General features: G+C 42.0%; 1 protein-coding gene and 1 long non-coding RNA gene across 6 annotated transcripts; both read right to left on the reverse strand.

The window, feature by feature from the left end:
- Positions 1-386: 386 nt before the first annotated feature.
- LOC124653226 lies at positions 387-6,164 on the reverse strand. 5 transcript variants are annotated; one of them, XR_006987837.1, is made up of 5 exons: positions 6,091-6,164; positions 4,940-4,980; positions 3,953-4,082; positions 2,831-2,904; positions 1,872-2,152 (listed from the first exon to the last, which is right to left on the reverse strand). XR_006987837.1 is itself a non-coding variant. In XM_047192293.1 (4 exons), the coding sequence occupies exons 1-4, from the start codon at positions 4,158-4,160 to the stop codon at positions 910-912; spliced, it is 396 nt and encodes a 131-aa protein (XP_047048249.1). In that variant the 5' UTR covers positions 4,161-4,399; the 3' UTR covers positions 387-909. The 5 variants fall into 5 exon arrangements, 2 of the variants coding, with proteins under 2 accessions (XP_047048249.1, XP_047048250.1); XM_047192293.1 differs by lacking the exons at positions 4,940-4,980; positions 6,091-6,164 and adding an exon at positions 387-918 and having other exon boundaries at positions 1,866-1,970; positions 3,953-4,399; XR_006987835.1 differs by having other exon boundaries at positions 1,872-3,257; positions 6,091-6,154.
- Positions 6,165-6,476: 312 nt separating this feature from the next.
- On the reverse strand, positions 6,477-10,801 carry LOC124653228. The gene is made up of 7 exons (XR_006987838.1): positions 10,703-10,801; positions 9,997-10,259; positions 9,311-9,428; positions 9,091-9,210; positions 8,399-8,892; positions 7,812-7,936; positions 6,477-6,843 (listed from the first exon to the last, which is right to left on the reverse strand). It is a non-coding gene; the product is annotated as an uncharacterized LOC124653228 (long non-coding RNA).
- Positions 10,802-13,578: the final 2,777 nt, after the last annotated feature.

Below are 13,578 nucleotides of genomic sequence, written 5' to 3' on the forward strand. Positions count from 1 at the left end.
GGGAAATCTAAGACCTTATTACAAGAATCGGCATGGCCAGCTGTCCTACTCTTCCTAAGTCAACACTGGAATCGGTGACGCAGAGTTTTTCCTATTTTGACGAGAATCAACAGTGAGTTTGAATTTTTAAGTTTGAGATCTGGTTCAATCTGGTCCGGCGTTCTAAAAAGGATATGTCACCAAAGATGTGAAGCTGCCTCTCCATTATCAAACACACATGAACATGGAACGAATTGGATGACAGCTACCTCCGCGTACACGAGTAGAAAAGCTGACTCGATAACAAAAAAAACATTTCGTATAGCAAAAGGTCCATACTATTTAAGCTCAAAATTTCAGCATTGCCGTCACTGCTCTTTGGACATCTACACCACACGGCAAATACCAAATAACAGTATGGCATACAGTACAAGTCATGCGGTTGTTTGCCATCACAGGTTCTTGCTTCCAATCTACCACTTGCCAACGGTTTCTTATCACTACTTGTTTACAAATATCAGCAGGATTTTCTTTCAATAAATAAGTTGGTCAATCTATAAAATTTTTGGCATGATCTTGCCTATTTTTTGAACATTTAAACCTGCACAACAAATAAATAACTTCAACTAAGGGCCTAAGGCAATACTGCATAGAACTCAACCCAAGTGACATACAATCTGCAAGAAATCTATACAATGATCAATGCCAAGGCAAACCCATCACATTCCAACTATATATTTCGCATCGGCTGCATAGAGGCGGCTCCGCGACCAAGGTGTAGTATATACAATGACATCCCCACGGTCTTCTGGCTTACTTCCTTTCCAAGTGATGCATCACCTTGCAGGCAGCAGCTACAGGTTCTAGCAGCACAGGCAGTCAAGAAATTGTATTCTTGGTGCAGATGACTGGACATATCAGCTTGGTATCTCAAGGTTGCTGAAAGGATAAAAAAAAGAACCATTAATAACAGAGGCCATGTATCTATCCACACAAATAGCACCTTCAAGCACTATACAAAATCTGGGCACACTCATGTACATGGCAGAGGACATCATGTTTAACAAGACTGACATCTACCGCCGTGCTTTTTAAGCAATTGAAGACTGCTAATCAACTTACATGAATTCATCATGTCATAAATATGATAAGAAGGCTGAATTGCAGCTTTGGACTCTTCACGTAGAGAACATCCAAAAATACAGATTATAACTCAGTTACTAAGAGGTGGTATAAAGCTTTGGCGACTAGCTCCAAGTGAAGGATGGATCATTAAATGCATGGTGAAGACATACAACGTGATGAATGCATTCCAGTAAGGTGATTATAAAAACATGGAACAAATATGCACCTTTTCCATGACAAAGCAGAATGCCCTGAGATGACCACACATCACGAAGTGGATCAGCCACAAGGCATCACCTGCGGTGAAACTTGTAGATATAAGCATACTACTCTAGCCACATAGACCAGCAGCCACACTTAGGTTCACAGGATATGGATTGTCATTTCCATATTTCCATGAGTAAAGCAAGTCCTAGAGGCAGCAGCCATACTAAAGCCACCAATGCCAAGCTTGACGGCTATGATAAGAATAACAGGGTGAGAAGTTTTAGTTATAAATAAGACCCCAACAGTGTCCATTCTATTGAGCTATCAATATATGACTATATGAGAACAGATTAGCTTGTATCTTGGGAATATGCATGAGAACAAATTAGCATGTATCTTGGGAATATCCATGAGCTTTACAAGCATCTAGAAATGCCCACAACACAAAATAGAGAAATGGATGAATAACAAGCAGGAAGTCTCTTCCATATCTGGTGTTTGCTTGATAAGAATGGATTTGAAGTAAAGAAACACAAATTGGCATGGAACCATATCGTCTGCAGGCTCGGTAGACAACAAATTTGCAACATGTGCAGCCGAGGAATCCAGACCCTCGGCACCATCAGGAGAATCTTACGAAAGATCAGCAACATCAAACCCTGTGAAGACAAAACCATGTCCGCACCCACCTATCAAAACAAAATAGCTATTTCAAAAGGAGTTACACAATACATCCAACAGATAAATAGGAAATTCGTGTACTATAGAACATAACATACATGCAGTACACGGGAATCCGCCAAAAAATTGCCACAGGCCTCGTAGGCGCAATAAGAAGTTTCTATTCATAGCAAGTCACGTGATAATATCAACTTTGTCAAAGAAAAGGTAAATCTAGAACAACCATTCCTGTAAAATCATACCAGGAAAAACCAGAGTGTTTGTGTAAGCATTCATTTACATCTACGGAAATCAATATTGCTACACGCTACAGGATGTCTATAATGCAGTAAGTGCACAAGGAGAAGAACTTAGACAGATTTTCCATGCAATAAAGCTACCAAAAGGAAGCTTATTTTTCTCACAAAATAGCAAGATAGAAGAAAGTTCTTAGATCAAAGCTAACGAGACACCAACCTGTCCAGTAGCAGTTTTCCAAAAAAATTATGCAAGCCTAATAGTTTATCCTTTCTAAAGACAGAATTAACTTGTGGATATCCATATCTCGAAGCAAGTAAAGTTTCATTGTAACAAACAAGCATATCAGAACTTGCAAAAACATAGACAACAAATGCTCGACACCTGAGTAAATAAACCACGACAACAGAGTGAATACTAAGTACAAATTATGATACTACACACAGGTATCTTTTCCTGCAGTGGGTCCGCGTCAACACGACACCAGCTACTGTAATTTATGCAGTTTTGACAACTACCAGTGAGAAATAATATGGACATACAACAAGGTACGTCAACAAGCATGCGTTTTCTAAATTTTGACAAATGAAATATGACTGACCTGCATTGACAAGTTAAATGTCATTAACTCTAATACATGTCGAAGACCTTGGTAGGCAGCACCAAAACCAATGCCTTAACAGAACAAAGCATATAAGTACTTGATAATGATTACACAAATATGACAACTTACAAGAAAAAAAAGTGGTTAACTTGGAGGGTTTCAGTGTACAAACTCCATGATTGGTGTAACAAGAAACACAACAAATAAAAGAGTAACATGATATCTTGAAGGAAAAGATACAACTCAGATATTACACAAAATTCTACTGTTGTCACAAGTACAATTAACAAGCATACATGAAAGATTTTCGTCCAAACCTCTACAGGAAGAGGCAAACCTCTAAAAATTTGAAAACCTTGCATGCACCCACTGAATCGTTAGCCGGATAACTTTATGTGAAGAGGATTCAATGGCACAATGCATCCTAAACCATCGAGCCAAAATTAGTCAAAAGATGTTTCTCCATCTAAGAAACTAAAATATGTCTACTTAATTGGCTGCACATCAAATACATGCATTATGCACATAACACCTGAAACTCAAGCTAAACTAATCCTACAAGCATATACTGCCCAATCTAGCCAAACATAGCAAGCCAGTAATCTGGGAATAAAGATTACACGATCAGAAGGTTAAATGCACAGCACTTCTGCCAAAGTTTCTTTACCACTGCTAGAAACATGAGTAAATCAAAGTTCACTTACACACACAAAAAAGGAAATGCTAGGCCAGAACAAGGACCAACAAATCCATTATCAACTCGAGCATTGCACGACTTGAACATGTTCTCTTGATTTAAAACTGCCAAGGGAAAAGAAGAAGAAAATGCTTCGGGGTTGTATAATGTGACATGTGGATGCAACACGCGGTTGTACTGATCATGGTCTAATTTATAAATACATGTACAGAGAGATGTACTGAAGATCATCTATTTCCTTCCTGATAAGTCAACGCACAATAGGACACAAAGATCAACTAAAAATATTGCAATCTTCCATGCTTGAATATCAACATGCTCAATACACATCATCACAGTGGAAGTAATCTAATGTAGGCACATCACATTAGAAGATTTGCCACTACCAGGAGCAAAGCGGCATAGAGAGAAACTGTTCTCACCTGTGCAGCAAGGGAAGATATCTGGTTGTGGCTTATGCAACACCACAAGATAAGACAAGACATTCCTAAGGTCTTCTCTTAGCACTTCCAGGTCGTTATGTGCCAACATAAGCTTCTGACGCTCCACTCCCTGAAAATCAAGCAATGCTTGGTTACCTTGAAAGTAGAAAGGAAACCTGGCCCCATGCATAAAGTACCGAGACCACATGCCTAATACCTATGTACAAAGGCTACTACGGCATAGCAACTAAAAAGAATTTTGAGAAATAAGGCTGATACATATAATTGAGACTGAGAAAAGCAACAGATTTATAAGACCCAAAACATACAATCAACTTTTTAATGCACAAGGAGAAGAACTTAGACAGATTTTCCATGCAATAAAGCTGACAAAAGAAAGGAACGAAAAATAGCCTGCAATTTTCGGCAAGAACTTGGAAGTTTATATGCTTCAACATCAACAGATTACTTCTCATTGAAAGGTTATTTTTCTCACAAAATAGCAAGATAGAAGAACGTTCTTAGATTAAAGCTAACAATAGTTCTTAGCAGTAGCAATTTTCAAAGAAACTATGCCAGCCTAATAGTTTATCCTTGCAAAATACATAATTAACTTGTGGATATCCACATACCAAAGCAAGTAAAGTTTCAATATAACTAACAAGAACATCGCAACTTGCAAAAACACAACCGAGAAATGCTTGACACATGAGTAAAGTTTCAATATATTTGGTGTTTTACTTAAGGAGCTACAACAGTTCAAGGCACAAAAACAGTGGCAATCAAGCAGTATCCCAGGTAAAAAGATTGATGCTTGAACAGAGCAACAATCCACGCATCATGCTTTCAAACAATAAATTGGCCTCTCCTAACACCTTGGCCCGCTCAATTTGGCTGAAGCCGGCTATCGCAGCCCACATACATTCGGCCTAATTATTTTTATCAAGCACATAATTTGAATTGAGGAGATACACAGTAGGAGAATACCATTAGCCAGGAGCAGCTCAATTGAGTGGCTTCGGATCCCCCTGCAAATATAACTAACGCATCAGATTTCAATAGTTGTGTATCTACAGGATCAACGAAGAAATCCATAAACAGGATTCTAAATGAGTAAATATTACAAGGAATGATCACAAATTCACAGCAATGTATTCATGGAACCAATGAACAAGATAAGTCTAGGAAATAATACTACATGACAGCACAGTGAGTACCATGGTTTAAAAGGCGACGCCTTAACGCCTTCTGGTGGGGGTGCGCCTGGACGCATAGGCGCTCAAGGCGCAAGGCAAGGCGACGCCGTCAGTCGAAGCAAAGCGAAGGAAAGGGCTCCGACCCAGTATACTTAAAGGGCAAAAACGAATTATCCCCGGCCCAACCGGCCCAACGAGACGGGGCTGGACGAGCAAAGACGCGCAACTCAACCTCGACATCTCTGTCCCCGCAGCTGCTGCTGCCGTCGGAGGAGGCCATCCGAGATGGGGCAAGGAGGAGGAGGAGGAGGCCGGGCGGAGAGTCAGCCACCGCGGCGCCCGGCGGTGCTGCAAACTCCTAGGACACTCGGAAGGAGATGCCCGGAAGCTTGGCTGGAGGAGGAGCTGGCCGCCGGAGAAGAGAGAGCTCCTCTCTCTCTCTCAATCCACTCGATTTAGGTCACAGTGTGTTCCCCTCCTTCTCTCCTCTCTTTACCCTCTCAATCCCCCCCAATTTCCCTCCAATTTGGCCCCAATTTCACTTTTCCCACCACCAGCTCTCTTTCCCGCTCACCTGTTGATGGCGTCCCAACGCGAGCAGAGCGTCCAGAAGCGAGGAAGGCGACGACTTCGACACCTAGGCGAGGGAATCTGGACGCCTTCATCAGAAACCAAAGGCGAGCCCGACGCCCTGCCGTCCTCGACTGCTCGGACGCCTAAGCGACGCTTAGGCGACGCCTTTAAAACCATGGTGAATACTAAGTGCAAATTATAATACTACACATAGGTATGTTTTCCTGTAGTAGGTCCTACTGTCGGTGCCAACACGACATCAGCTACTGTAATTTATGTAGTTTAGAAAACTAGCAGTGAGAAATAATACGGCCATGCAATTACGTACTTCAACAAACAAGTGTTTTCCTCAGATAAAATATGACTGACCTGCATTAAGAAGTTAAATGCCATGACTCATGAAGTCTACTACTGAAGACCTTGGTAGGCAACACAAAAACCAATGCCAGTAAAACCAGCCTGAATAGAACGAAGCATATAAGTACTTAAAAATGATCACACAAATCTGACAACTTACGAAAAGACAACAATGATTAAATTCAAAGGTTTCAGTGTACAAATTCTGTGATTGGTGTAGCAAGAACCACAACAAATAAAAGAGTAACATATTATCTTGAATGGAAAGATATAACTCAGATATTACACAAAATTCTACATTTTTCACAAGCACAATTAACAAGCATACTGCATACATGAAGGATTTTTGTCCAAACCTCTACAGGGAGAAGCAAACCTCTAAATTTTGAAAACCTTGCATGCACTGACTGAATCGATAACCAGATAACTTTAAAATGTAAACATGCAATGCCAATGTTATAGGCAGTATTTAAAAATTCCAAGCAAATTAATAGTGAATCTAAATATAAAGGGATTTCATCAGTTAAAACAGAAAATTTTGTAAGAATTAACCTAGGGCTCAATGGCCAAATATCTGCTCCTGACATAAGTTTGTATTGATGAATCATCAGATGCATGCAAACCATCTAGTATTATACCTTGCCATGAAAAAACATGAATTCATGTCTTGTATCTCCGACCTGAATATGCATGCAGATCACAACCATTACTCGGATTAGGCCTTGAACCATACTCGTGAACATCAGCGTCTTTGAACCATCAGACCTGAATATGCATGCATATCATGTTAAGACGGCAGTTGCTTTCTAACAAAGATAATCTGAAGCAGGCAACAACCAAATGACTAGTGCTTGCAAGAGAGAGTTAGTGCTGAGGGTTTTACATTTGACCGCTGAACGTCCTCTACCAACTGAACAAACTAATATATTTGTAAGAAAAATCCTAATTACCATCAGTTAACTGGGGATTCAATGCATTCTTTAATTACCATCAGTTACCTGGGGATTCGATGGAACAAATCATAGTAAACCATCAAGCCCAAATTAACCAATTAAAGATGTTTCTCCATCTAAGAAACTAAAATATATCTACTCAAGTAGTAGCACATCAAATACATGCATTATGCACATAACACCTGTAACTAAGGCTAAACTAATGCTGCAAGCATATTGCCAAATCTACCCAAACATGACAAGCCAGCTTTCTGGGAAAAATGAATGACGATTACACAATCAGAAGGTTAAGTGCACAACACTTATGCCAAAGTTTCTTGACCACTGCTAGAAAGATGAGTAAAACAAAGTTCACTTACACAAAAAATAATGGAAATGCTAGGCCAAAACAAGCAAAGACCAACAAATACATTAGCAACTCGAGCATTGCACGACTTGAACATGTGCGCTTGAGTCAAAACTTCCAAAAGATAAGGAAAACATATATACTTCGGGATTGTAAAATGTGATAACAAGGGGATACAACACACAGTTGTAGCGATCATGGTCTGATCTATAATAACATGTACAGAGCAGTGTACTGAAGACATCTATTTTCTTCCTCATAAGTGAATGCACAACAGGACAAAAGGATCAACTCAAGTATTGCAATCTTCCACGCTTTAGTGTAAACATGCTCAATACACATAATCAAAGTAGAAATAATCTATTGTAGCCACATGACATTAGAAATTTTGCCACTACCAGAAGGAAAGCAACATAGAGAGAAACTATTGTCACCTGTGCAGCAAGGGAACATATCTGGTTGTGGCTTATGAAACACCACAAGAGAAGATATTTCTAACGACTTCTATTAGCACTTCCAGGTTGTTATGAGCCAATATGAGCTTCTGAAGCTCCACTCCCTGAAAAATCAAGCAATGCTTGGTTATCTTGAAAGTACAAAGGCTACAAACTATAATATATGTACAAAGGCTACTACGGCATAGCAGCTAAAAAAGAATATTGAGTAATAAGGCTAATATAATCCAGAGTGTCAGAAAAGCGACAGATTTATAAGACCTGCCACATACAATCAACTTGAAAACCACGTAAATGTTTGTAAAACAGTTGCATCCCAACTTGACACATGTATCACAGTCACAATCAATATCACTTCCTAGCTAAAATTTGGGAGCCAATTGCAAACCAAAACACGATCTAGGACAAACGGCACGTAATAGCACTTCACACTAATTTAGTGCCTACGAATTGCATAACAAAACTTCAATCAATCAACACCAGTGGAATCATACATCTCCTACCTACACATTCTACAGGAAAAAGATATGAACTTTAGCAAAATTACATGTAGGGGGAATGGAGACCTCATAACGAGTAGCAGCAGCTCAGATTGGTGCCCAGAATTGTGGCTGGCAGTAGAACTCTGGGGCGTGGTCGCCGAAAAACGCCGGAGGCAGCAACTCCAGTCGTACTGCTGGCAGCAGCAGCCTTGGAAGGCGACCACCAGCTCATCCTCCATGCTTCCCCGCAGCCATCCTTGCGTCATGGCAAGCTCCTCCAGCCAGTCACGGTCACACGCCGTCACTAGCAGTAGGGCATTGATCTTTGGCTGTGGGTGGTAGTGGGCCCTTGGAGATGGGGTGGAAGAGGGCGACCAGCCAACCAGCCCGCTGGTGCTAGAAACCCCAAACTTGGCGGGTTGCTTGGACCTCCCTTGCGACTTCATCAGCCCTGAACGAAGCGCTATTTCCCCATGGTCGGGTCGTAGAGTTTGTCAGCATATGACAGGAAGCCACGGAGGATGTCCATCACGCGTATGTCAATCGGACAAGCACCACCATAACAGCCCGAAGGAATCCTGCCAAGGTGGAATGCAAACAGGTTACAAGGGAGAACTAGCTTTTCCTCGCCGAAGAGATATTTCCAAAATCTCCATAGGGGAGCTCCCATGATGTTAGTCAAAACAAGTAGATCATAAAACATAGTTACTAGTTGACTAGAGAAAACATTTAACTACAGCCGAGCTCACAAAATTGATTTTATGTAGCATACCTACCTCATCCACAGGATGCTTTCCCCATTCCCCGGGTCGGTAACCAAAAGTAGCACCAAGAGAAATTGGAGCATTCACTCCAGGAATCTTTAGCAAAGGATAAGAGGGTGGAGGACCATATCTCTGCAAAATAATTTTATGTTAGTTCACAGTGGCCAGTAACAAAAAGAACTGTCAACCAGAAGAACAACTGCATATGGTTTTGCTTTAAAAAGTACTATACCTGCATGTTTATAAGCCATGGAAGTGGCGCACCATCAAGCATGCCAGGAGCTTCTTTAAGTTCTCGGAGCAGCATACCTGGCTTCATTTCCCTAAGTTTGACATGTTGAGTGCATACGCTGCATAGAATTGTGCTCAGTGAGTTAGGTTTGAAAACAAGGACATCTCCGTTACAGACATCAAGAATAGAACAAATCAAAAGTACTTCAAACTCTTTCCCTTTGTAGTACAGGTCACCATAACTAGACAATTTAGGTCACCATAACTAGACAATTTTGGTTTAGTTTGATATTTGAAGAAGGCGTCATGCAAGAACTGCAGAAACTAAATTATGGTGATATTTGAAGAAGTTGAGCCATGTCTGAAGCTTGAACATATGAAACAAAGAAATGCCATCATCATTTAAAACCACTTTCACTTGAAAAAAATCACTTATTCCGTTTGCCAGTTTCGGCGAGTGGACTCCAGTTATCCATTAATAGACAAAATAATAGGACGCCATGACAGTGGCCTAACTATAAACAACCTGGTGATCAAAGCAGTGTAAATGGAAAAAAAGGTGGCTTCAACTTCTTTCAGCTCTATTCGGTCATTTGGTAAAAAAGTACAAGATTTCCCAATGTATCAAAACAGCAGCATGCAAGGCAACCTCGAGAGCGCTGAGCATGAACCTGGATAGAGACTCACTTGTTGCCGTAGAAAGAATCCCCAGTCAAGGACCATGTTCTTGGCATTGGCGATGAAGACGCAGTTGTGCTTTTGCGGCACCACGACGACCACCATCACCCTGCTACTGCCCATTGTGCTTGTGCGGCAGCACGACGACCATCATCACCCTGCTACTGCCCATTGTGCTTGTGCGGCACCACACAACGTGTGATGCTCAAGCACCAACAGACAGATGTGTTCCTTTGAAACAGGCCTTCTCTGTCAGTGCTTTTGAAGCAGACCTATCCAGTTAAAAATAAACCTGAGATAAGTGTAAATATTTCAGAAGCATAACTGCTGCATCTTGACAATAATTCCGATACGATAATCAGTAAGCAATTTGTCCTTAATTAAGAGTCACACATCTTCAAAGCTAATTATCCACTACATCGTGATGAGAGCAACACAATAGAGGGAGCAATTCTTTTCAGTCTGAGTCCAAGTGCATACAATACAATTTATTAGATGACTAAAAATGATTGTGCACATTTATCCAGAAGAATTGACGGGAAAAAAAAGTCAGTTGATGACTATGTGACCTACACCACTGAACCGATTTACTAACAGTTAGGACACACAACAGATTAACAGCCATGATTCTCGACTCCTGCTAGCATATTCGGTATGACAAAAAAAGATGTGTATTTGTTTTGCAAGAATTGTGGTAGGATGAAAGGGGCCTCACCAGCAGGAGCCTGCAGTCGTGGAGGTGTCGGCCGTCAGCAGCTTGGGGAGGAGCTCGCTCCGCGTCGACTTAGGCAACAGCGGAAGCTGCAGGCGGGCGGGCGACCGGCAGCAGCTCCTTGGCGCCTACCAGCCTGCGCCGCCGCAAGCTCCGGCCCCCTCCCGCCGGCCGCGCCTCCATGGTAATCCCGCCTGACACCAACACGCGAGGAGCTGGAACCTGGCCTCAGCTGCAGCGCCGTGCCTCGCTCGTTCTGGGGTGTACCGGGAAGGAGGGGGGCTGGTGCGGCTGTCATGATGGCAATTGTGACACCGGCGGGGAGGAATCCAGTGCGGCTAGGGCTTCTGGTGATTTGGCGGTTCCACGGGGTTGACTAGAGAGAGGAGGAGCCGGAGATTTGGTCGGCGGCGCGAGGAGCCGCCGGGATCAACCGGCGGCGGAAGGGGATGGGGGCTGTGGGTGGGAGACGAGACGAGAGGGAGGTGACGTTTGGTGTGACTGGTGTCGATGGGTTTTATTTTTGTTTTTTGAGAAAAACTGATGGTGTCGATGGGTTGGGCCTTTGCCAAAATCATTCCCAGTCAAATTCTCCACCTCCGCTTTCAACTGTTCCAACCAAAAGATAAATGTTACCTACTCCCTCCGTCCACAAATAAGTGGACATCTAGCCTCTAAACTTTGTCCACAAAAGAGTGTACTCCTATCTTCCCAATGCACTTTAATTGCTTCTCTCTCATCGCACGGAAATCAAATCCAATAATATTAAGCACATGTTTTCCTTGTTTTCTACAAGCACTTAGCTCATTGGAGGTGAAATAATTGAAGTGGAGAGATACATCTTCCCAATGCACTTTTCACTTCACTTCATAATTTGTCTTGAAAACCCCGCATGTACACTTATTTGTGGACGGAGGGAGTAGCTCTAGCTCTAGCTCCATCTGCAACTCGTAAACATTTGTCTACCAAAACATGTCTTGAGCACGCCTCCACCATAACACGTCATGTTCTGCAAACTCTATGGCGGATTTTCGTGCTCAAGTCCAAACTCTATGGCGGATTTACCCGGTGTTCCGTTCTAAGAAAAATATATATTCGATGTTCCGGAATTTTGTTTAGTGCTTAGCCAGCTATCCTAATTTCTCATAATTAATGCATTGGTAAGTATCAACTTTTCATTGGCTAAACATGGACGGGTAGCAATGGAGCTCACTTGTTTAATGCCACACTTCTCCATGCCCAACTGGGAGGATTTAATCATGCATGCACTGGCCGAGTTAATAATGAATGCATGTGTGACAGCGTCAGGGGAAGAAACCAAGGGGTTTTGTTGGAGGATGCGACAGTTAATTACGGTAGAATTAATGAAGCGACTTTTGGTTGCGCTGAACAAAAGTACTCCGTACTTCCTCCATCCTCAAAAAATGTACAGTACATCCATAGATTTAATCATACTAGACAAGGAAAAGAGTACTAGACTTTTATATATGGCCTAATTAACGTAGAAATGGAGCGGAAGCATATCTGCATGCGAGATGCGACCATGGAGAGAAGACGAAGTAAATGAATAGTGGTGCATGCTGTATTTAACATAGGAACCGATTACTTTATCATCCCACCGGCGAACGATTTGATTTTAATGTCCGACCGGTAAACGATAGTGGATTTTTTTTAAAAAAAATCAGAATAATACTTGTAGAATTTCATTACGATGATAAAAAAAATTAAATAACCACCAACAGCGAACCAAACTAGAGCTTTTGACTTCTCCTTGTCTTTTAGAGACCAACCCTGCCTGCATGCATGCCTGGGCCCATGAGCCATATAGTGTTGCTTCCTAGAGGTAACATACTACTTCTAGCCAACGCAAGACAAAAAAAAATTACGAGGTCAACTTGATCACCCATGTTATATTGGTATCCCACGGTGTCAGTGGTGCCACACCCAAAGCCGCGCACCATCCTCGATGTCACCTCACATGTGCCACTCTCTTTCACCGGATCCAAATACCGGCATCCGCCACCCACAATCGTACGTGTTGGAGCCTCCTCCTGCTAGGTTTAGGTTGGTGCCAAGTGTCAAGCCAGGCCAACAAACATGATGACGATGGCACAAATTTTGTTTATCAACGTAGCTAACACAAGAAAAAGAGGGAGAGAAACAGGTGGATATGATTCACGCACGAGAAAAGGGACAAGGCATCATGTGTGATGAGATAACGTAGTGGGTGAGGCCCATAGGTGTGTTGGCGATGTGATTTGAACCACCTAGGATTATTGTACAATGCAATGTCAAAACGGGTGGAGTTCGCACGATCCCACTTGTTGTGTTGTGCAGAAACCGCTACATCGGGAGTCGGGAGGGGAGATAATCACAAGAAATCCAATACAATAAAGCCTCACATGTCGTAGCAGCCAAGAAGGCGAGGGCATAAGAGCAGTCGGTTGTTTTGAAGTCCGACAATGAAGAAGCGCATTTACCATGTAGTTAGGTGCGGTTTAACGGGGAAAGTGCAGAGGTTGTAGGCACTCAAGTAGCAGCTAGGCAGCTAGGCAGTCTGACTACTTCCCAGACCATTTATGTGTAACTGCAATTCGGGGGGCCAAATTTTTGGCGAGTACTGATCATGAAGTCACGTGAAAACGAAAACCCTAAATCTTTTCCATGGACTCCTAATATGGGGATATGAGGTTGCTAGTAAAAATTAAAATTCAATAATAAATTTTTAAGTGGTACCTCTTTCACAGACCGACCTTTATCGCATTAAGTATCTCTACTTATCGTGAAAAACTCCCTTTTGAAAGCAACATAACCATTTTTTTAACAATTTGGCTTCCTTTTTATGAAACTTGGAATCATCTCATTCCATTAACCAAAAG

The sequence above is a fragment of the Lolium rigidum genome, chromosome 5, assembly GCF_022539505.1.
Source record: "Lolium rigidum isolate FL_2022 chromosome 5, APGP_CSIRO_Lrig_0.1, whole genome shotgun sequence".
NCBI classification, from domain to species: domain Eukaryota; kingdom Viridiplantae; phylum Streptophyta; class Magnoliopsida; order Poales; family Poaceae; genus Lolium; species Lolium rigidum.

Bases quoted from the DNA above. Each gene is read 5' to 3' on its own strand.
- LOC124653226 (XM_047192293.1), bottom strand. From the start codon at position 4,160: ATGTGGTCTCGGTACTTTATGCATGGGGCCAGGTTTCCTTTCTACTTT. The intron at 2,905-3,952 runs GTGAGAACAGTT...TGTTCTGTTAAG, and splicing joins TATCTTCCCTTGCTGCACAG to GCATTGGTTTTGGTGCTGCC. The intron at 1,971-2,830 runs GTCAGTCATATT...TTGTCTTCACAG, and splicing joins CATTTAACTTGTCAATGCAG to GGTTTGATGTTGCTGATCTT.